Source organism: Amblyomma americanum, chromosome 8 (assembly GCF_052857255.1).
Source record: "Amblyomma americanum isolate KBUSLIRL-KWMA chromosome 8, ASM5285725v1, whole genome shotgun sequence".
NCBI classification, from domain to species: domain Eukaryota; kingdom Metazoa; phylum Arthropoda; class Arachnida; order Ixodida; family Ixodidae; genus Amblyomma; species Amblyomma americanum.
In genome coordinates, this window is record NC_135504.1 from 69207099 (window position 1) to 69231940 (window position 24842).

Genomic DNA, 24842 nt, shown 5'->3' on the forward strand with positions numbered 1-24842 from the left:
GGCGACGGCTGTCCAATCGGCTGCTTTCGTGGGTATTTATGTTTTGCGTGTAAGCGAACCTTGAGAGTGTTCACCAGCGCCACCCCATCCCACCGGCGGCATGGTTGTTCTTTGTGCTGCTTTATAAGTAATTTTCTTTAAAAACTAATTGATTGGCCCAAGATATTTAACAAAAATAGAAACATTCCTGTCTGCACCTTAGTTTCGGTGACTCTTCGCTTCCTTAATATGCTTGTCAAACGAGCCCCTCACTTCATTTGCCTTGTTTGCTAATAGCTTAACGGGGTCTCGGTTCTGGCAGTCTTGAGGCCATAGGTAGCATAAGAGGGCTCTCGCACAGTTTCCGCCCTCGCCGTTAGAAGACGTTCTGCGTCACACTTGCGGTATTACAGGACGTGCTACGTCCACCGCTATGAACGACGGTGGCGCTGGTGAACACTCTCAAGGTTCGCTCACATGCAAAACATAAATACCCACGAAAGCAGCAGATTGGACAGCCGTCGCCGTAGCTCAGTTGGTAAGAGCACCAGACGCGATATTCGGAGGTCGTGGGTTCGAATCCCATCGGCGGCACGGTTGTTTTTTCTGCTGCTTCATAAGTAATTTTCTTTAAAAAACGAATTGATTGGCACTAGATATTAAAAAAAAATAGAAACATTGCCCTCTGGACCTTACTTTCCGTGACAGTTCGCTTCCTTAATATGTTTGTCAAGCGAGCCCCTCACTTCATTTGCTTGTCTGCTAATATATATATATATATATATATATATATATATATATATATATATATATATATATATATAAGTCATGGAAAAAGACTTCTTGGCACGGTCAGTAGTAGTGAATAAACAGAGACCAACGTTTGAAACAATGTAATTGACGTTTCGGCCGTGGAACGGCCTTCATCAGAATAACCAAACTGATGAAGGCTGTTATTCTGATGAAGGCCGTTCCACGGCCGAAACGTCAATTACATTGTTTCAAAGGTTAGTCCCTGTTTATTCAATATATATATATATATATATATATATATATATATATATATATATATATATATATATATATATATATATATATATATCCGCAGATCTCCCATCGGCAGGCTTGCATTTCTTTCCTACTAACGTTTTTGCTGCCATCAAAAGCGTACGCCAGTGGTTTTCTAACACAATCCTAACTGCCCCAAGCGAGCTGTGGAAAAACTTTAAAACAATGATTCTGCTACGCAAGGGCAGAATGCTCCATTACCTTAAACATTTCTATAAAGTTCAAGTCACGTTTTTTGCGCGAAACAAGAAAAAGAAGCTACGAACAAGCGACTAACAAATGCCGAACCAACGCATGAAGAAAAAACTAATAGGACGGTGATGAATACGTAACGCGATATTCGGAGATAGCTGTTTAGGCATTTAGTCACGTGACCACTGATGTAGTGGTCATGGGATGCACCCTTGCACTGGCAGGCGGGTGTTCCAAACAGAGCCACCCGTAGGCTAATGCGATCCAGATTGACCGGCGCAATCGCTGCGCCCGAATAAGGCAACCAAGGATAAAATTGAGTAAAACAGGCCGTTTCACAGCGACAGCTGTCGCTCTGAAACGGCCTCACGCACTGGTTACGCTGACGGTGACGAGAAAGCCAGGGACGAGCGTCTAACAGCTGTCGCTGTAAAACGGCCTGTTTTACACAATTTTCTCCTTGGTTGTCTTATTCAGGCCCTTTTGTAAACGACTTCCTCCCGAACTGTCTGTCCTTCTGCGTTTCCAATGCACGTGGAAACTTCTTTAGTTTCCAAGTAAATATGCCGTCTCTACTTTGTTGAGCCATTGCAAAGCTGCGTAAGAAATAACGCCAGGTATAGGCGTGGCAGCGCTCCGGCTGTAGCGGAAAATTCATATGCAATGAAGGCGCAATGGAAATTGCTATACATATCAAGATGATTAAATGTTTATAACAACGCACCTCAAGATTCATAATATCAGTGTAGACGCAGTAGTGTATACCTGCTGCTTAAACCACGTGGCTCACAACTTGATCTCACATCTTGCCGTCCTTACGCGAAGTAATCCAAAGGATGGCGTGTCTTGTCGTACAAAAATAACGCGTGCGTTTCCTGTGGCATCCTGATCTTACGGTTAGAGTAGATCGCTGTGGCTCTGCAGGATGGTTGTTTGAATCCGGGTAGTTCATGTTTTTCTCGCCCTTCTTTTTTTAGTTCATTCTTCTAACTTGTATTTCTGCTAGATCATTGTTCACTTCTTTTGAATTTCAGCCCAGCCTTTTCCTTCGCCAGAAATCTTACATACGAGACTCGTATGACACAATGACATATATGGTCACGTACAAGATATGTACTAGTATATGACACATATTGTGCAATCTCGTATGGACTCGGCACAAATAATATGTTTATGGCAGTGAACAACGCCTCAGTTTTGATGGGTATACTGTACGCGAGTTTTAGATTAGACTAATTTTTGCGTTTGCGTTGCTTTTCTATCTGACAGAGCTCGCGGGTGTAGATTTACTGAAAAACGTCATTGAGCCGTGAAAATGGTTGCAGGCAGTGACCGCGTCCTTGTTTTTCTTCCTTGTGTACCAGTATATTGCACCGCTTTCTAAAATATTTACACTCCTCGCAAGCAAGCGACATCACTCTCAACTTCATTGAGCCTTGGAAATGTTTGCAGGCAGTGACCATGTCCTTGTTTGTGTTCCTTGTGTACGATTACATTGCACCGCTTTCTAAATTATTTACACTCTTCGCAAGCACGCGACATCAATCTAAACCTTATTGAGCCTTGAAAATGTTTGCAGGCAGTGACCACGTCCTTGTTTGTGGTCCTTGTGTACGAGTACATTGCACCGCTTTCTAAATTATTTACACTCTTCGCAAGCAAGCGACATCAATCTAAACCTTATTGAGCCTCGAAAATGTTTGCAGGCAGTGACCACGTCCTTGTTTGTGTTCCTTGTGTACGATTACATTGCACCGCTTTCTAAATTATTTACACTCTTCGCAAGCACGCGACATCAATCTAAACCTTATTGAGCCTTGAAAATGTTTGCAGGCAGTGACCACGTCCTTGTTTGTGTTCCTTGTGTACGATTACATTGCACCGCTTTCTAAATTATTTACACTCTTCGCAAGCACGCGACATCAATCTAAACCTTATTGAGCCTTGAAAATGTTTGCAGGCAGTGACCACGTCCTTGTTTGTGGTCCTTGTGTACGAGTACATTGCACCGCTTTCTAAATTATTTACACTCTTCGCAAGCAAGCGACATCAATCTAAACCTTATTGAGCCTCGAAAATGTTTGCAGGCAGTGACCACGTCCTTGTTTGTGGTCCTTGTGTACGAGTACATTGCACCGCTTTCTAAATTATTTACACTCTTCGCAAGCACGCGACATCAATCTAAACCTTATTGAGCCTTGAAAATGTTTGCAGGCAGTGACCACGTCCTTGTTTGTGGTCCTTGTGTACGAGTACATTGCACCGCTTTCTAAATTATTTACACTCTTCGCAAGCAAGCGACATCAATCTAAACCTTATTGAGCCTCGAAAATGTTTGCAGGCAGTGACCACGTCCTTGTTTGTGTTCCTTGTGTACGATTACATTGCACCGCTTTCTAAATTATTTACACTCTTCGCAAGCACGCGACATCAATCTAAACCTTATTGAGCCTTGAAAATGTTTGCAGGCAGTGACCACGTCCTTGTTTGTGGTCCTTGTGTACGAGTACATTGCACCGCTTTCTAAATTATTTGCACTCTTCGCAAGCAAGCGACATCAATCTAAACCTTATTGAGCCTCGAAAATGTTTGCAGGCAGTGACCACGTCCTTGTTTGTGGTCCTTGTGTACGATTACATTGCACCGCTTTCTAAATTATTTACACTCTTCGCAAGCACGCGACATCAATCTAAACCTTATTGAGCCTTGAAAATGTTTGCAGGCAGTGACCACGTCCTTGTTTGTGGTCCTTGTGTACGAGTACATTGCACCGCTTTCTAAATTATTTACACTCTTCGCAAGCAAGCGACATCAATCTAAACCTTATTGAGCCTCGAAAATGTTTGCAGGCAGTGACCACGTCCTTGTTTGTGTTCCTTGTGTACGATTACATTGCACCGCTTTCTAAATTATTTACACTCTTCGCAAGCACGCGACATCAATCTAAACCTTATTGAGCCTTGAAAATGTTTGCAGGCAGTGACCACGTCCTTGTTTGTGTTCCTTGTGTACGATTACATTGCACCGCTTTCTAAATTATTTACACTCTTCGCAAGCACGCGACATCAATCTAAACCTTATTGAGCCTTGAAAATGTTTGCAGGCAGTGACCACGTCCTTGTTTGTGGTCCTTGTGTACGAGTACATTGCACCGCTTTCTAAATTATTTACACTCTTCGCAAGCAAGCGACATCAATCTAAACCTTATTGAGCCTCGAAAATGTTTGCAGGCAGTGACCACGTCCTTGTTTGTGTTCCTTGTGTACGAGTACATTGCACTGCTTTCTAAATTATTTACACCCTTCGCAAGCAAGCGACATCAATCTAAACCTTATTGAGCCTTTAAAATGTTTGCAGGCAGTGACCACGTCCTTGTTTATGTTCTTTGTGTACGAGTATATTGCACCGCTTTCTAAATTATTTACACCCTTCGCAAGCAAGCGACATCAATCTAAACCTTATTGAGCCTTTATAATGTTTGCAGGCAGTGACCACGTCCTTGTTTGTGTTCCTTGTGTACGAGTACATTGCACCGCTTTCTAAATTATTTACACCCTTCGCAAGCAAGCGACATCAATCTAAACCTTATTGAGCCTTGAAAATGTTTGCAGGCAGTGACCACGTCCTTGTTTGTGTTCCTTGTGTACGAGTACATTGCACCGCTTTCTAAATTATTTACACCTTTCGCAAGCAAGCGACATCAATCTAAACCTTATTGAGCCTTTAAAATGTTTGCAGGCAGTGACCACGTCCTTGTTTATGTTCTTTGTGTACGAGTATATTGCACCGCTTTCTAAATTATTTACACCCTTCGCAAGCAAGCGACATCAATCTAAACCTTATTGAGCCTTTATAATGTTTGCAGGCAGTGACCACGTCCTTGTTTGTGTTCCTTGTGTACGAGTACATTGCACCGCTTTCTAAATTATTTACACCCTTCGCAAGCAAGCGACATCAATCTAAACCTAATTGAGCCTTTGTAATGTTTGCAGGCAGTGACCACGTCCTTGTTTGTGTTCCTTGTGTACGAGTATATTGCACTGCTTTCTAAATTATTTACACCTTTCGCAAGCAAGCGACATCAATCTAAACCTTATTGAGCCTTGAAAATATTTGCAGGCAGTGACCACGTCCTTGTTTGTGTTCCTTGTGTACGAGTACATTGCACCGCTTTCTAAATTATTTACACTCTTCGCAAGCAAGCGACATCAATCTAAACCTTAATGAGCCTTGAAAATGTTTGCAGGCAGTGACCACGCCCTAGTTTGTGTTCCTTGTGTACGAGTACATTGCACCGCTTTCTAAATTATTTACACTCTTCGCAAGCAAGCGACATCAATCTAAACCTTATTGAGCCTTGAAAATGTTTGCAGGCAGTGACCACGTCCTTGTTTGTGTTCCTTGTGTACGAGTACATTGCACCGCTCTCTAAATTATTTACACTCTTCGCAAGCAAGCGACATCAATCTAAACCTTATTGAGCCTTGAAAATGTTTGCAGGCGGTGACAACGTCCTTGTTTGTGTTCCTTGTGTACGAGTACATTGCACCGCTTTCTAAATTATTTACACTCTTCGCAAGCAAGCGACATTAATCTAAACCTTATTGAGCCTTGAAAATGTTTGCAGGCAGTGACCACGTCCTTGTTTGTGTTCCTTGTGTACGAGTATATTGCACCGCTTTCTAAAATATTTACACTCCTCGCAAGCAAGCGACATCAATCTCAACTTCATTGAGCCTTGGAAATGTTTGCAGGCAGTGACCGCGTCCTTGTTTGTGTTCCTTGTGTACGAGTACATTGCACCGCTCTCTAAATTATTTACACTCTTCGCAAGCAAGCGACATCAATCTAAACCTTATTGAGCCTTGAAAATGTTTGCAGGCAGTGACCACGTCCTTGTCTGTGTTCCTTGTGTACGAGTACATTGCACCGCTCTCTAAATTATTTACACTCTTCGCAAGCAAGCGACATTAATCTAAACCTTATTGAGCCTTGAAAATGTTTGCAGGCAGTGACCACGTCCTTGTCTGTGTTCCTTGTGTACGAGTACATTGCACCGCTTTCTAAATTATTTACACTCTTCGCAAGCAAGCGACATCATTCTAAACCTTATTGAGCCTTGAAAATGTTTGCAGGCAGTGACCTTGTCCTTGTTTGTGTTCCTTGTGTACGAGTACATAGCACCGCTTTCTAAATTATTTACACCCTTCGCAAGCCAGCGACATCAATCTAAACCTTATTGAGCCTTGAAAATGTTTGCAGGCAGTGACCACGTCTTTGTTTGTGTTCCTTGTGTACGAGTACATTGCACCGCTTTCTAAATTATTTACACACTTCGCAAGCAAGCGACATCAATCTAAACCTTATTGAGCCTTTAAAATGTTTGCAGGCAGTGACCACGTCCTTGTTTATGTTCTTTCTGTACGAGTATATTGCACCACTTTCTAAATTATTTACACTCCTCGCAAGCAAGCGACGTCAATATCAACTTCATTGAGCCGTGGAAATGTTTGCAGGCAGTGACCACGTCCTTGTTTGTGTTCCTTGTGGACGAGTACATTGCACCGCTTTCTAAATTATTTACAGCCTTCGCAAGCAAGCGACATCAATCTAAACCTTATTGAGCCTTTAAAATGTTTGCAGGCAGTGACCACGTCCTTGTTTATGTTCTTTGTGTACGAGTATATTGCACCACTTTCTAAATTATTTACACTCCTCGCAAGCAAGCGACGTCAATATCAACTTCATTGAGCCGTGAAAATGTTTGCAGGCAGTGACCACGTCCTTGTTTGCCTTCCTTGTGTACGAGTATAATACACCGCTTTCTGAAATATTTACACTCCTCGCAAGCAAGCGACATCAATCTCCTTCAAGTGGTCTTTGCTTTGACACAAATATCTTGTTCTCGTACTCGACCTGCTATATAACTTATCGACAAAACATTTCCTTGCTTTATTCAAACTTACACCACGGTTTTCTAGCGCTTTCGTGGGTATCAGTACAAATAAGTTTTCTTCCTTTCATCACGTAGCTACTCCTTCGTGGGTATCGCCGCCCCGGTGGCTCAGTGGTTATGGCGCTCGGCTGCTGATCCGAAAAACGCGGGTTCGGTCCTTTTCGCGGTGGTCGAATTTTGATGAAGGGGAAAGTCTAGAGGCCCGCGTACTGTTCGATGTCAGTGCACGCTAAAGAACCCCATGTGGTCGAAATTTCTGGTGCCCTTCACTACGGCGTCCCTCATAGTGTTTTATGCGAAGCATAATAGGGACACTACTTAGCTCAACCATAGCCCAGCCTGGCGCGGCCGAGACCACCAAGGCTAACTCCCGCTCCTCCCGCTAGGGGCGCTGCACCCGAGCACGTGGTCTGACGTCACGAAAGCTGAGGAGAGACGGGGCTCAACTCGCGCGGTCGCCGCGTGGCCGCGACCACCAAGGCTAACTCCCGCTCCTCCCGCTAGGGGCGCTGCAGCCGAGCACGTGGTCTGACGTCACGCCAGCTGAGGAGAGACGGGGCTCAACTCGCGCGGTCGCCGCGCGGCCGCGACCACCAAGGCTAACTCCCGCTCCTCCCTCTAGGGGGCGATTGTCGTCGCGGCATTGTATAAAAGAGTAACGCTCCTCACGCCAAAGCAGTCATACAGCATTACCAAGCATAAATCAAGTGTATCCAAGCATTACCAAGTATAACCAAGTGTCACCAGGCTATACCCTTTCACAAATCTATTATGCTTCGCATCCTAGGCTTAACCTTAGCTAAGCCAGGCCATTTTTTTTAACCTTTTACACAAAAGGCTGTGAATTCTATTGCACCTTCGCATTTTGGTGTGTGGAAACTGTGTCGTTTAATTTTCCTTCAAATTTACAGTTATGCACGAAACAGCCTATTGTGTGAACCATACTCCACTGGACGGACTTCCGAGCAACTTTCTCCTTGAGGTAAGAATAAACATGCGCACTCACTTCAACTGGAGATGATAGCTGCAAATCGAAGCCGGCATTTGCCTTGTTGTCTAGCCAGAGAGATTAAAAATAATTTTAATTTTTGGCATCCATGGTTTTATTTTATTCTCGTTTATATTTTAGAATGTTTTTTTCGTGGTATTCATACTAGCTTCCAAAATCCGTTTCTATTATCCCTGAATTCTGAGCTGAAGTTATGGCTCCCATCTAGCCTACAATTACATGAGGCAACTTTGCTGTGTCACCTGTGGCTTAGTACCGCATTCACAAACCATTACTCCACTGTAATCGGCATGTCTGTCAAACCTGCATGTCACATACGTGGCCGAGATGAGACCATATCTCATATTCTTTGTGAATGCCCAGCGTACAGTTCTGAAAGACATTCTCTACGCCGTGCGCTGGAACACAGCGAATCACGCCCGCTTTCGGAGTTCAAGATTCTCAGACACTGTCCGCGGCAATCAGCGGCGGTGAGGGTCTCTCAGGCCCTCCTGTGGTTATTAAGAGTGTCGTGCCTGCACGACAGGCTGTGCCTTTGCCGAGGCCTTTTCGTCTGCTTTTTGTTATCACTACCTTTTCTTCCTCACCCTTATATCCCCTCATCCCTTCCCCCAGTGCAGGGTAGCAAACTGGTTTCATCTGCCGGTTAACCTCCCGCCTTTCCTTCCCCTCTTCCTCCTCCTACTCGTTATGACGTATGGTTTCTGCATGCGATTATTTGCGGAAGCTACAGCAGGCATGTTATGCGAAGGAGTTAATGGAAGGTAGGTGCGGTGCTGGCAGCAGCTGCGCCAAAGTCTATGGTCTACTTACGACTTGAGATTTCATGCAGGGAGGACAGTATGTTTAGAATGATATCCTTGATGAATAGTGCGCTTTTTAGTGACAGCGATCGGAACAGGGGGAGACAGACAAAGAAGATTCCTTTATATACTTCCACAATATTAGGCGCCAAGAAAGTCAGTGGCTAATTGGGTCAGCGGCACCTGATCGTTCCGTTGGGCCGACGCCAGCCATGTACTACACCAAGGCATGGTGATCATGCAGACAATGAGGAGAGTGAACAGCGACGGGACAGAAGAAGACACAATCTCCCGTATTCGCACCAATGCATGGGCAATTTGTGAACGAAGGGTGTGAACGGAGCCGGTAAATACAGAGACGATCAGGGGTGAGGAGAAAGGAGGGGTGACGTGTCTGCTTTAATTTTAAGAAGAATGTGGGACTTGAATGAGGTGAGGTCAGTGTGCGGAGACAGGTTTTTGAGGTGCAGTTTTAACAACTTGTAACTTGTGCAGCTTGTAACATTTGTAATCTCAGATCTCAGACATTGCAGGGGGGCTGACCCAGTGGACTACCGGCGGCTGGTTCGGAATGTTCCGGGATAAGTCGATAACAAGTTCTCTTCCCACGATCCCTGCATGGCCGAGAGTCCGCCTACGGGAGACTGTGGCAGGGTACATAAGTAACAGCGCACCATCGCGTAAAGCACTGGGCAAGTCGTAATTATTAGTCCATAACAAAGTGGTTATAACTCTTCACGCGCGAGCCCGGCCCGAACCTTAGGTCACTTTGAACTTCTCGGTCCCACTCGGCCCGCCTTGTGTGCGAGCCAGGCTCAGGCCTGCAAGAATACAAGAGCTAAGCGCCGATTAGTAGTGCAAATGTTATTGTTACTAAGAATTTTCGTGAACGAACAGTTTCTTCTTCTAAATATAGCTCTTAAATTACACCGTTTTGTTTCTGGTCGCGCTCTTTCCAGTTTTTCTGTCAACAAGAAACCACACTGCTCTGAATACCATAGGCACCATCTAGCTGGAAATAATGTACTGGACCCGGTTTGCTGCCCTACAGTTTGTTCATTATTTCGCAGAGGTATGGCACGCAACTTGTAGCTTAGCAATTTGTTTGACACTGCCGCGGAACGGGTCACACGAGTCCACAAGTCAACGTGGTGCGTGCTAGCGTCTGTTTGAACAGCATCAGCGTGCTGGTCAAATCGTCACACCATTTGGGCTCGCTTATATTACGCCGTGGAGATGTCCTATCCTAGAGGCCCCATGCTTCGCTTTAAATGAAGCTGTGCTATCGCATCTTACAGAGCTATAGCTTTGAGAGCGGTTGAAAAACAGAAGGGCATCGAAGATTAAGAAAAAGGTCGGACCCAAGAGACAGAAGGGAGAGGTGCGTTATTTACACCGCAAACATCAAGACACAGGCGCTAGCTTTGAACTAAGCATTCAATGGCTGCTCCCGGAAAGCACCAAAGTTGAATAAATATTACGACTATGAGATAATGTAAAACTTGTGAATGTAAAGTTTCAAACATAACAAAGCAAAGTAGCGTCCTATGGCAGGAGTGAATGTAAAATACTGAAAACTGAAAAGCTTGCGGTCAAATAACGTATGTCGACCTCACACTTCCTGGTGTATTCGGCTATGTTCTGCGAATGAAAACTATTTCTTGTGTGCGAGCCCCGTGGTGATGCTTGTACTATCGTGCATGACTTTTCTAGTAGAGTTAATTGAGGTAACAGCAAGCCAAATTGAGGTTTATTTTCTTTCAGCGCTTCAGAACCAGAGAGGTTAGCAAAAAGGGCGAACGAGTGTTAGGGAAACAAAATAGTGTATGCGTCTTTCTCTAAAATGATTGCGCTTTCTCAACTGTTTTCATTTTTCGCAGGCCCATAATGTCCCATTAATCGCTATACACTAATGAAACTCGCAATCTGGATATAGTCGAATTCTTGCGATCTCCTGACCTGCCAATTCTTATCCCCTTCCGATCATAAGAAGCTGGCGCTCAATATTACAACTCGTTCAGTTCAATACCAATTCCTGCCGAGGCCCCGTCAGCTTACATACCCAAGCCCACACCCAACGACCAATTTCTAGGCCCTGCAAAACACTGCTTTACGCGGCCAGCGTAAACCCAGAGCCCGTGCAGTGCTCTACTTCTGAGATCATCTCTTAGGTCGGGGGGTAGGGTGCTATTTTGAATTAAGTGGATAGCTTCCTTGAAGTCGGTATACACAACGTAAATAGATGCTCAGGTGTTCGGGGTGTGGGAATATCTGAATGGCATGTACTACATGGCGCCGCTCGATGGCAATGGTACTAGGAGAATTGACGTAGGGGTCATAGACGCATCTCTGAGGAGTGGATGAGTTTTTTGGGGCGTGTATGGTATACGCGGCAGAACCGAGGGACCTCGATGTGGAACGCATCTTTATAAGCAAGAGTAAGCGGGGAGTAGGGAAGAGAGGGTTTGTGATCCTGAGCCTGTTTTCACCTCTAGTGAAGGCCGGGGCCCATTTAACGGGGAACGTGGCGATGCTGCGGTTAGAGGAAAGGGGAGACACCGAGGCGTGGAGCGGAAGGTAGATGAGGGAGAAGCCGGCTTATGCAAAGGTCCAGTGCCCTTAATGGCGCCAGACAGGAGGGCAGCTGGGCGATCCCGGTGGAGGTTGATATCAGTGAAAAGGCGAGTGTCGTACAAGCGTTGGTTTTAAGTTTGGATAGGGAGCTGCAGGGTCGCCTTGTACAGGAGAGTGGCGAATCGGGCTAGTTGATGCACGTTTGACATTTTTCTAAAGCGCTAAAACAACACAGACAAAGAAGGAACATACAGGGACGAGCGCGGAGTCTAGATGTATTAGGTGTACTGTTGTAGTGGCAATGCATAAAGCGCAATATACTAAAGAATAATGTTTAGACGAAGGGCACGCGTCGATGACTAGATTATATTTCGTAAAGGGCAGCGTGTCGTGTTACGACCCGTCGGCTTAGTTGTGTAGCGTAGTGGCAGATGTTGATGGCCTGGTTGGTTGCGGAAGGGGTCTCGTTTGCGCTGATTTGCATACTCAGTACCCTACAACATGTTACCTGGGGAATGGACTGGCTGTTCATAGAAAGGGCAACAGTACTGGACTGAACCGATTGTTGATATGGGGTATACAAGAAAGGCGAAGTAATTAAGCATTTTTACGAAAATACTGGAGGCCAGAGTGGGGAACGGGAATAGTGTCGAAGCCCACCTGAAGAGTGTCCATCATCTCTCCGGGATACCTGTGGGTGCACCAGAATGTGAGGTCAACGGTGTACATGATGTATGAAGGTCGGGAATCTCCTGTAATTTATGAGCTTATGGAATAATACCTTTATTGAACAGTGTTGAAGATAACACTGCGTCCTGGGGTGTGTCACGAGGTGTGTTAATAGTAGGGGTGAGGGTGCTATGCAAGCTAAATTACGCCTTGAAGCCCCGCCGAAACTTGAGCACCTAAGTGTAGGTGGAATGGCCGCAAGCAGTTTGTTGTATGCAACAGTATGATCGAGGCTGATATACTATCAAATACATTACGCACAACAATCGTAACAAACAAATGGATTTGGTCAGATGGGGAAGAGAAAATTTGGAGGGGATACTTAAGCTCCGCCTTAGCGGTATGACGCGATGGCGTAATAGGTCACTTCCTATATTGCAGAATTGGTCATTCTCTGCATTCATAGATCCCGGAGAGTCCTGATAACACTCGTGGCACAAAGGAGCATACGCCACTGCCCTAATGTGGCAGGTGCTGACATCGGTTGACCTTGTACGACCCAGGTTGTTATTCCTGATTGACGATTTATTTAACTGCCACCTGCCAAGGTGGGCATTTCGCTCACTGTCCAGTGGGCAGGTTGTGATGATGCTGTTAGGTCATGTGACCTAGGTTCCCCACTTCCTTGGGTACTTATCTGGGGATTGTTAGTCGGTTTTTATCTCTCGGTCAGCGACATTGTCGATAACGCGGGACTTGCGACAGGAGCTCCTTAACGCTGTCACGTTAAACCTGTTTTGGAGGATAAAGAAGGGTTACGTTGCAAAGACTTTGGGACGGAAGCCAATTTCAGTAAGTGGCAGAAAGATAATGGCCTCTAGTAAATTCTTTACTAGTCTTTGTCAGCTGAACATAAAACGTAAGTTAGGCGAGTGCTTATAGGAAATCAAGGGTGGCCTCCCGTCCCAGTATGCATCCTCCTTGTAACTCAACCACACGAAGACAAACGAAGAGCGCACTAAAGCTACTAAGAACCGGAAAACTATCGCAATAAGAGCCCATCAAGAAGTAGTTGCGGCGTTAAGAGCACAAGTTACATTAGGTATTTTCAGATTTTCAAAAAATCAGCGGTTGTTCCTGAGAAAGGATTTTGAGACCTCTACATTCTGGGATGTACAAAAGGTAGAGGCGGGCCGGACAGACAACCCGGTTGCTACCAATCTCACTGGGAAAGAAAAATAAAGGAAAGAAGCAAAAAGAGATAGGTACATTCGAGGAACAAGATATTGACCATGTTTCCTTAATGTTTATTTCGCCCCAGGATGACTGGTCCACTTTAATTGTGGTCTTGTGAGCAGATGCTATAAAGCGCTTATGTGTGTCAGGCTTTGGACCTTTTAGTTAATCACAACGGGGAGAAGTTCAGTGAGATTCCTGCAATCGCTGCTAGTCGCTCTTTACGGACTGAATCACAAGGGCCAGCCTTAGAAGTAGACACAGGACATTGATCTTGAACTAGAAATATACAACTGTAGACCAGCCTAACACAAGAGCTCCTGATAAGTTGTGACTTTCTAGCTAAGATATACTAATCTATCCTGAAATTTCTAATACGAGGCACACTGTGGGCACAGTATTCGAATAGATACATGCTTGCCCTTGACGTGGACATAACTGATGGCCTTGTTATTGGCACGGTAGACACTGATATATATATCCTACGACAGCTGACGTCGTTGTATAAATGCCCTGATCGAAATCGTCGTGCAGCCCCTTCGCTACGCAGACGCGGCGCCGGGTAATCAGCTGTGGTCAGGAGTCGCGATTCGGTGCGGTCATGAGTGTGAGAAGACGCGTCGGCTAGAGAAAAATGAAACCGCAGCGGTGGCCGAGCTATTTAAGCATCCGCCTCACATGCGGGAGGCCCAGGGTTCGGTCCCCAGTGCCACCGTGTGCCCACCGGTGATAAAATATGTACAAGTTTTCCTCTGGTCTGGGGCACAGCTTCTTTAAGGTGACATGATTTGAAATGGGTCTTTGACCCAACCCTGAGAAGACGAAAACTCCGTGTGCATGGCGCTCTTTGGCCCCAGATTACCTTGCGCCATACAAAATCACAGTCCTCATAATAATCATCAAGAATATAAAGCAGTGTGTGAGGTGGAGCACAAACCCGCTTGGATTCCTAGTCAAGCCAATCACTGTTGGAGATGAGCGCTGCGTAAGTTAGAGAGCGCCGTTAGCTTAAGAACAAAGCAGATGTATCAGATGCCTATAAGCCACGCCTGGACAGTCGAGAGATCCCACGCTTGCTAATCGTGTGCTAGGCATGAACCGCGTGTTCGCTTCTCCCAAAAAGAGCGTGGAACAGTGTGGAACAGCGGAAGTGGGAACGGCTTGGTTACGAACTTTAGTTAGACTATTCCTGTCAAAATTAATCTAAACAGCAGATATTTACTACATAGCTTGCACGAAAAACTAAAACTATTTCCTGGACAGGATCTGCACTTGTACGTTTCATCACAATTACTCCTAACGCACGTAGTATTTATTTGATACAAAGACAGAAAATCTCGCAGTTTCAAAGACCGTAGTGATATAAGTGTTCTTAATCTGAAAGTTCAAAGCGTGAACTGAACGGAGATACAGTGAGAGTAAGTATGCTTCATACAAGAAACTTTACCCTCCTGTCCCAAACCCTCTTCATTCATCCACTCTCTGAATAACTCTCCCAATGTTTTGACTCTATCGCAGTCCGATTTCCATAGGCTCGAGTACGAAGTGCACCAGTGCTACAAAGGCACCTTGCCAAAGCTTATCCACAGCGCACAAAAACTCTGCGCACACAAGAACGCAGTAAGTGCAAACTCGTCTCTCAGAAATCTCTCCATTTTCTAGCTATCAGCAGTGTTCTGGACGTGTAGCAATTACGAGATGTGGAGGGGTGATGAGGTAGGCATCGAGCATAGCAACCGAGGAACTTTGCCTATGAGCTTCTACTGGGCAGGACAGCGTGGAGTGTTGATATTGTCACTGAACCATGGATCAAGACACCGCTCACCGGCAGGATCACCCAGAAAAGTTTCCAGGGTGCGTGTGCAAACCTTAACCTTGTCGATTGTTGCTACTTGGGCCACCTGGTGGCATTATTTTCCTCTCCAGAAAAAAAAATTGAAACCTTTAGGGCGCTACGAGCTAACTGGACAGGCCAACGGCACAAAGAAACGAAGGAGCAAAATTAGAAGAGGCTAACGGGCTCTTGCGACAAAAAAAAAATAGCGGAAGCGCTGTCCGTTAGTGCGGTAAATAAGGCTTCATACGGAGTACGTGCACTACTTCAGGCTGGGGTCTACGGCGCGCACTCTGCACAGCACTGTCGGGCAGAACTTCACAAATCACATCCGTGATGCCACACAACACTCTGTAGGGTACAAACTAGCGGCATAGGAATTTCTCTGACATGCCTGGGCGATGGACCGGGGTCCACACCCACACTTGGTCGTCGGGTTGGTACTCGACGTGTATGTGTCGTGGTTGTAGCGGCGTGCATTTGTCCCCCTGTTGCCGATTGATGCGCATGCGGGCGAGTTGGCTGCCTCCCTTCGTGTTTTGAACAAACTCCTCGGCGTGTAGCGTGAGCGCCCGGTCGTCTGTTGTGCACGAAAACATCCAAAGCAGCACAGGTAATTGGCCCAACATTGGAGTCGTATTGGCAAAGGCCGGCCCTACAAAGGACCAGGATGGGACCATCCTGTTGCAATATTAGGCCGATTACCTGTGCTGCTTGGGATGGCATCCAGCATTGTGTGAACATTACCCCATCAACGAGGCGAAATCGCGTAAAGTGCGTTGTTTTTTTACGAACTTGTACGCGAAAGTCAGGTATGGGAGGATCTCGTCCTACGTATCCGTACATTGCGAGCATATATGCTATGGTTTTGCTGAGTGGCTCAGTGAGCCCGTTTTACTGCGCCTGGTAGGCAGTAGTCTTGCGATGGTTAGTGTGACCCAACTAGAATCCCTCGTCCATGAGCTGCGCTTTCAAATTCGTTCCTCGGTGGGTGATGACGTAGGACAAGGCGCCATGTCGTAAAACAGTGCCGTGCATGACAAATTACGCGATTTCAGATGATCTGCCCCTCGGCACCACCTAGGTTTCCACATAGCGTGTCAGATAGTCTGCCCCGACAACTGTCCGCTTATTGCTGGCCAATGATACAAAGAATGGGCCCAGAAGATCTCTGCCGACTTGGTGAAATGGTGTGCGATGTGATGCAACTGGCTAGAGCAAACTCGCGAGCTTTACGGGAGGTTACTTGCGGCGCTGGCATTCAGGTCAACCTCGGACGTAGTGGCGGATGTTAAAGCAATATTTGCACCGAACGGAGCAAGAACGCACGCGCACTTTACCACCCCCCTCCCCATGTTTCACATGGCTTCACACTACCTCAGGTCCAGCTGTCGGTCTATACGCTTTTATTCACTCTCGCCCTTTTACGTCATCTTTTGCTTCCATAACGCTCATGTCTCCTGGTCTCTGTTATCATTTACCCAATCTCTTTTTCGCACACTATAATAGTCTTTTGTATACGCTAGAAAACCTAGATGCACCGAGAAAATGCCGAAGGAAGACCCTATAAAAAATAAGCATTGCAAAAAAAGGCCTTGTACAATTTCACTGTAGCAATCGTTATGTCCTCAAATCTCTCCTCCGCAGCCTTCAATCTTTTTGCTATGAAAGTTTTTGCTACCGTCAAAAACGTTATACGTTGGTTTTCTATTGCAGTCTTAACTACTCAATGTGAGCGATGAAAAAAAAATGAGAAGAAATATATTGCTACACATCGAAGAAAAGACAATTACCTTAAATAGTCAAATAAGAGTACCTTGCAGTATTCTAATATTCAGTATTTTGTGCAACAAAGCTCGACTTGAGGAAGAATTGCGATGAGCTTCATGCGAAATGTAGAGATGACAAACATTTAATGCTGTAGCAACTGACAGTGCCCCGCCCTACTTTTGCGATGCTATATATTATATACCGGAAATGAGGGGAAAAAATGGTGGCACTGGGATAGAAAGGGTTATATGAGGTTATCGTGGTGGTGGTGCCATGTAACTTAACCTATCTCCGGTTTGGAGTGCACAAGGGTTTTTAATGTGAATAACTTAAGTAAAGAAACTGTCTTTATAAAAGTACAGAGAGGCTGCAGAAGAAATACGGAGAGACAGGAAGCGTAGCAGACCACCATTCACCTGGAAAACAAAATCACGCACACAGACCATCCGCATAAAAAGGGTGTAGAGTAGCCGGCCACCCATTTTCTGATTTCTCGTGAAAATAGAAGCACTTCATAAGCTGTAATTACTAAATAATTAATGTCGTATGTATAGTTCTGGCTGCCGCAGCCACCCTCACTATTTCAAGGTCGTGGCTGGGAACTTCAAGCAAAGGTGTGTTCTTGTAGCAACTACGCGAGTGTTTTCATTTTGCCCGTATCTACGCATTTGCATGCTATGAAACATACCATTGTATTTTTCGGAATAAAAGCTTTTAGCTTTAGGTATTACCTAATAAGATTAAATTATATTTTGAACGCAAAATGCAGTGCATTGATATTTGATAGCTAAAAATAAAGTGCCTCTGGGCTGCTTTTGCCACTCAGTGACTAGGTCCCTTGGGCTGACAGGCATGCTTTAGGTGGAAAAACTTTCTTTAGAAAACAAATTCTCTTCTCATTCTCTATACTTTACAGCCGCTTTTCTAAAGCAAAGTTATCATGTTCCACTTAGATCCCGTTCATGATGGCGTGCTTCAGAACTGTAATTTTTGACAACTCGGTAAGTGTGTCTTGGTTCTCGTGGCTTTTTAGGCATAGTATCCGTTCGATGCTTTCGCGATCAATATCTCACCTATCAAATTTGTGCAATCCATGAATACCTCTGACTGATGGTGCTAGCTTCGCCTACATGATCAAATGACAGAATTCAGGAAGTCAAGAGAGACAAACAGCTCAGTAACACAAGGAAGTAAAAGGGCTACACAAGTGGTGAACTTTATATAGAAAGTTTACAACGTACTGTACGGCACCAGCCTGTATATAACTACAAAAAGCCACTGCGCTCTTCCGGGGGGAGGGGGGGGGGGAATAACATTTACCTATACCGCGACACAGCGGTTTTATGTGCGCGCAAAAAACTCGGGGCACGCATAAGCTTCGTCCTAACATAACAACTCGATATCTGGTTCCGTTCGCATCCCTTACTAAGGACATTCACAGCAGCCAAATTCCTAATTAGCGTGCTCACAATTACTCATGTACGCCTCAGGCAATGCTGTGAGACATTTACCCAAGTCATAGACCACAATGCATTTCCTAGGTCCACCTTATTTCAGCTTTTATTTTAAACAAAGGGTTTTACCGGTGCGACAGAACACTTCCCGTCTGATGTGCCCGAGTCCACTACGGTTTTGTTAGAAACGCTGTGCACGATTTTTACGGAGAATTTTTCGATCAGTGTGCGCGCCGGTTTCCATGTAAGCTAATGCTGGAAACTTGAGTGAAATGAATGACGATTGCGCGTTAGCCGAAACAATGTGCCAAGACTAATACAAATATGCTCAAGAAGTACTTTGATTTGGGCTAGTTGGTTCATATCTTGAAAGAAGTTAGGACGGCGCTAAAACGACAAAGACAAAGAGGCACGAACACAACAGGACACCCACTTGCAGTAATTAGACATTTTAGAACCCAGCTCTTAGATGTCTGTTTTTGCATGCCACCGCGTAGTCTCTGTAGTCGTCGGTGTCGACGTTGTCGACGTAGCCGGCTGTCATAGTACAAGAGTAGTAGTACAATAGTATATGTGAAATCGCTGCCATGGGAGCAGCGCCGATTGTGGCTAGCATCATAACAAGCCATCTGCCAGCGGTAGCAGGTAGGGTGTGAAGAGCTCTGCTTAAATTTCGCATTACCGACTATCGCTACTTTCGGTCAATTTTTTTTATTATAGACATTTTATTATAGTCATTGGACAAGTCACAAAATTGTTGAGTTTAAATGTAAAGTGAACAGATTAGGAAGAACAAAAACATCATTAACCAGTTCCGTGCTTTAAAGTTTAAATTAGCCAGGTCTTTCTACTTTAACGCAGCGCTACAGGGCAAAGGCGTTTCCCATGTCTCCATTTAACCCGGTACGTTGCCAGCTGCGGCCACAGAATCCCTGCATGCTTAATCACATCCGCCCTCCTACCTTTCTGCCGCCCCTGATACGCCTCGCTTCTCTTGGAATCCACTTATTTAGCTTTAATGACCAGTGGTTATCTTGCCTCACATTACATGCCGTGCCCAAGTCTATTTCTTCCTCTTGATATCGATTAGGATGTCATTAACCCGCATTTATTCCCTCACCCACTCTGCCCGCTCCCGGTCTCTTAACGTTTCACCTATCATTTTCCTTTTCATAGCTCGCTGCGTAGTCCTTACTTAAGCAGAACCCTTTTCGTTAGCCTTCACGTTTCTAGCCCATAGGTGGGTACAGGTAAGATACATCTGTTCTATACTTATCTCTTCAGGGATATTGTTAAACTGCCATTCATGATCAGAGAAAACCTGCCACATGCGCTCCACGGCATTCTTATTCTTCAAGTTACTTTCCTCTCATGATCCTGATCAGTGTTCACTACCTGTCTTAATTAGCGTATACCCTCATCCCTTCCAGCACCTCGTTCCCAATTTTAAACTTCTGTTTCCTTCCGAGATGGTTGAACATTACTTGGTTTTCTGCGTGTTAATTTTCTGGACCCACCGTTCTCTCCTCTCTTCCTCTCTCTCTCTAACTCTCTGATCATGAGGTGTAGCTCATCTGAGTGACTTAGGAAGGCAATTTCATCAGCGGAGCGTAGATTACTTAGGTATTCCGAAGTAACTCTTATCCCCAACTCTTCCCAGTCCAGGCCACGGTAAACCTCCTGTAAAGAGGCGGTGAATAGCACTGACGAAATTGTGTCTCCCTGCCTGACATCCTTTCCTTTTGGAATTTTAATGCTGACTTTAGGGAGAACTTTGGCAGCTGTGCAGTCGTGAACGATATCTTCCAGTATCTTCGATAAACCTTGTACACCATAACTCTACAATGCCTGCATGATTGCTGAGGCTCCCACTGAATCAAATGCTTTCTCTAAATCAATGAAAACCATATATAGAGGTTTCTTTGACTCAGAGTGTTTCTCTATCACCTGATAGTGAGAATACGGTCCTTTATCGAGTATCCGATGTGCCATGCACGATGTGGTATCTCAACTAATTTTCTCCTATCATGCTTTCAGAACAATGTGCTATCTCTTTAATCGCTCCCCTCTGTTATGCCCCTCTGTAGGGTACTAACAGATGAAATAAATGAGAAAAACGCATGCACCTGTTGCAGGAACCCAAGTACAAGCCTGCCCTGATAGACTGGACCGACAAGGTAATGGTAAGTGTACGCTTCCTAACCGGCTCTACGCCGAAGATAGGTCCCTCGTGTATTTCTTAAGCGCATCGACTTATCTCAATCCTTGAAAGGTCCCTTGACCCATGGTAGTTATGTTGCGCTTAGGCGTAATAAAACAAAAATCTCAGCCTGGGTAGCCTAAGAACTGGACAGCTTCGTCGCCGAGGTATATTGTTCCAGAAAAAATGTCAATTGGTACCCAGCTTCTCTAAAAAAGAACTCTTCCGTGCGATCTCTCTGGACGACACTACAAATAATACAGCGCAAAGAAATATTTTTAGAAAATGTATTTGCATATATATACAACTCGAGACAGCCAGGGAGCAGTGCTATAAGGGTCCAGCCCCTGAAATACACTTCTCCTCGGCGACCAAACAAAAGCACCACACCTCGTCATCTTCTTTGTCCAAGCCTATGGCCAAGACCTAATCCCCATCGGCAAAACCACCTTCCCGGTGCTAAGGTGAAGACGTATCCAGGACCTGGTATTGTTTCAGACGAGCCACATGCGCATCAGTCACAGTGCGGGTGGATGGCGCCGCAGAAGAGGCGGGACTAATTTCGTCCGTGACGTCGGTCACCTGGCGATAGACTCAATCAGGGCCGGAGTAGCGCGGCAGCAGCGTTTCAGACAGTCAAACCCGGTGACAGAGACGCCACAGGTAGACGAGGGACCCCGAGACGAAGTGGTCGTCCCAATGTCTGTGGTCGTAAATGGCCTTCTGCTTGTCTTTAGCTGCGGAGAGACGAGGATGATCAACCTGGCGCGCCATGTCGGCACGTGCAAAGACATCCTGTGTGCGTTCTGTGCCCGTATCTATTGCAGGCGGTAACAACGTGTCCAAAGGCAAGTGAGGTTGCCGACAGAACGAAAGATAGAAAGCAGAAAAGCCTCGAGTGTCATGGTGGGACGAATTACAAGCGATTGTGATATATGGCAAAACTTCGCACCAATCGCGTTGGTCTGCGCAGGCGTACAAAAATAACGTATCTGTGAGTGTCCGATTCAGGCGTTCTATAAGGCCACTAGCCTGAGTATGGTAGGCTGTGGAGACAGTGTTGTGTAGAGCAGAGCCGAATAATGTCGCGCTCGACCTTCCTCAAGAAATAGCGGCTGCGCTCGGTGAGGAGTAGCAGTGGTGCACCGTGGAGAGGATGATGTCGTGCAGAAGAAAGTACGAAACATCTCTAGCGCAACTTGTCGGCAGCGGAAGCATGATGCCGTATCTTCTGGCGTAGTGGGTGGCAACAGCAATCCACTTATTGCCTTATCGTGTAGTCGGAAAAGGGCCAAGAAGGTCGAGACTGACCTGATAGAAAGGAGAAGGAGGAGGTATGCTAGTAGGCCGGAGATGACCAGGAGTCAGCACAGATGTTTTTCTTTTTCTGGCGTTCACATTCATCGCAGGCAGCCACATAGCGACGGAGGGCACTGCGTAATGTTGGCCAAAACAAAGGGTAGCGGGCGCGGTCGTATGTCCGAGACACACCCAGATGTCCGGCCGGTTTCAGATAATGACGTTCTGACAAGACAGCCGAGCGCAGGCGCTGAGGCACGGCAAGCAGCAGGCCAGGTCTGTCAAGGTGGAGATTGCATTGATACAGAATGCTACCTTCCAGCTCAAAATGCCGCACTGACGAATCAGGGCAGGCAGCGGCGAGGCCTTCAGTGATCGAGCATAACGAAGGATCTCGTTGCTGTTTGGTAGCGATGTTCACCAAATCGGAAATGGCGAAAAGAGAAGGTGCCATGTCGTTTTCAGCTGAGTCAGGTGGATCCAAAGGGTGACGACATAAGCAGTCAATGGCCTTGTGCAGACTTCCAGACTTGTACACTACGCTGAGGGAGTACTCCTGGAGTCTCATTGCCCAACGACCAAGAGTTCCTGTGGGGTCCTTGACAGAAGAAAGCTTTGTGGTCGGTCAAGATGGAGAAAACATAGCCGAAGAGGTGCGGAAGTTAGCAACTGCCCCAACAAAAGCTAGGCATTTACGGTCAGTAATGTAGCGGTTGCGCTCGGCGGCCAAAAAAAAAAAAGACTGGCTTATGCAATGACGCGATCATGGCCCTTCCGCCGCTGGGCTAACACAGCACCGGTCCCGTGTCCACTGGCGCCTGTGGGAACTCCGGTAGGGGCGGTCGGTGCAAAATAGGCAATTATAGGTGCATTCAACAAGGTAATGAGTGTTGAAAGGTGCCTATTTTCTCGGGGCCCCAGGTAAAAGGAACGTCGTTTTTCAGGTCTATCAGTGGACGGAAAATAGCTGCGAAATTTCGAACAAAGCGGCGTAAGCATGGACAAAGGCCAATAAAGCTGCGGATATTCTTTGAAGAATCGGGAATAGGGAAATCTTTGGCGGCGCGGATTTTATTCGGGTCCGGGCGTATATTCCCGACGCATCGACGAGATGACCGAGGACTCTTAGCTGATGGAGGCCGAACTGATACTTCCAGGAGTTGAGCTGGAGCCCAGTTTCGCGAAAAAGGACTACGATCGTTGAAAACCTTTCAAGATGAGTTTAAAATTACGGTGAGAAGACGTCGTCGAGTTAACACAGATATTTTGAAAAGTTCATTCCTCAAAGAAGCGAGTCTATCATCCTCTCAAAAGTGGTCGGCGAATTACACAGACCGATAAGCGTCACATCAAACTGATAGGTACCGTCGGAAGTAATGAAGGCCGCTTTCTCACGGTCGATGTCCTTCAAAGCTATCTAACAATAACCGGAATGAAGAACGTTGGATGAGAGTAGTGACACACCACTCGGATAGATTTCTGGTGAAACACGTGTAGGACTGCCGGGGTGAGGAGTGACCCTATATTCCTATATTTTTAGGTCAAATGCATGGCGGAAATGAAGGTTAGCATCTCGACTCATGGAAGGACTGTCACCCGTAATGCCCTCAGCGACACTTCGTGCTTAGTGCTAGTTGTTGCTGCACGGGTTGGAAATTTGCTCAAGAAGTCTAAACGAGGTAACTTTTTGAATAGAGGCGACTAAAGACCCGTTCCTTGTATTGAGCGCCGGTGTCATGTGTACGCAGTTGGCGTGACCGCAGGGTGGCGGTTATTGATGAAGAAGGAAGGCATGGCGAGGGCAGAGGAAAGTGGCATGCTCCACTTGCAGTGACTGCTGTGAGCCACGTGGTCTGATGAGATGTTCAGCGGGAGCGGCGCCATGCGTTGTGAGCAGGGGACAAAAGGAGTGTGTCGCCAGCGACCATTCATTGGATGAAGTGTTGGTGATGGTGTGGGCGTAGATTTTCGGTGTAACCGGTAGAGCGAAGCGCGACTACAGAGCAGTGTGTACTCCAGGGCTCTAGAGCTGTGCGCGATTGCTCATCTGGCGCAGTCCAACATCCACAACTAGCGATGAAGCCAGTACTAGTATTTTTCCTGCCGCGGCTGATCACTGAACCGAACTAGCAGCGGCTCAGCGCAGCAACCAGGTACAGGAGTGCCCAACGCAAAAGTAGAATCTCAGTGCCGCTCAGAGAACGGCCGGCCTTTCGCGCGTCAGAAGACGTAGCCTTTCGCAAGCAAGGCTCCAAAAGTGTCATTCTGCAGCTGTGACTTTCTGGTGGAAGTTTTGGTACAATCCGTTTGGGATGTCTGTTTATGAAAACCTCCCTGGTTCTATCGCGATAACAAAGAACATGAACACCCGCGTTCAAAATTCGCGTTTTTGAGTAACCTAGTCGTGCAATTAAGTTTTTGATAAGCAATTTAATTTAATTTATGCCGTTCGTGGTTACCTTGCGGCTCGTTGTGCAGACAGAGTTAAGCATGGGCGATTCCCGCGTTTGTTTTCCTTGTGAAATTCTGGCAAATCACCTCTCCTTGGTCGAGAGTCTATAAGTCTTTACTAATGCTACAAGGTTGCGGCTTGAAAGACTCTTGCGGACTTCGCCTGGTTAAACTTGAGGCAATACAAGAAGAGGCTTAATAACAGATTTAGAACAGTGCATTGAGCCATGAGAGTCAAAACTACAGCGAAGTATATTAAAGTGGAAAGGAGGTTTTTGGTAAACATTTTGACAGTGGTGTGTCTCCGTGAAAATAGAGACGACGAAATCCTATTCGTAGGGACAAGCT

At 46.0% G+C, this 24842-nt stretch overlaps 1 protein-coding gene across 3 annotated transcripts in view; it reads left to right on the forward strand.

Moving 5' to 3' along the window:
- Positions 1-24842, forward strand: part of LOC144100418 (uncharacterized) — a 33230-nt gene that overhangs the window by 7917 nt on the left and 471 nt on the right. For 2 of the 3 annotated variants that reach the window (XM_077633374.1, XM_077633376.1), the window contains 4 exons: positions 8107-8177; positions 15005-15106; positions 18044-18091; positions 20680-20727. In XM_077633374.1, the coding sequence (XP_077489500.1) occupies positions 8107-8177; positions 15005-15106; positions 18044-18091; positions 20680-20727 (269 nt within the window). The remainder of the gene's footprint in view (positions 1-8106; positions 8178-15004; positions 15107-18043; positions 18092-20679; positions 20728-24842) is intronic. The other variant, XM_077633375.1, reaches the window with a different exon arrangement.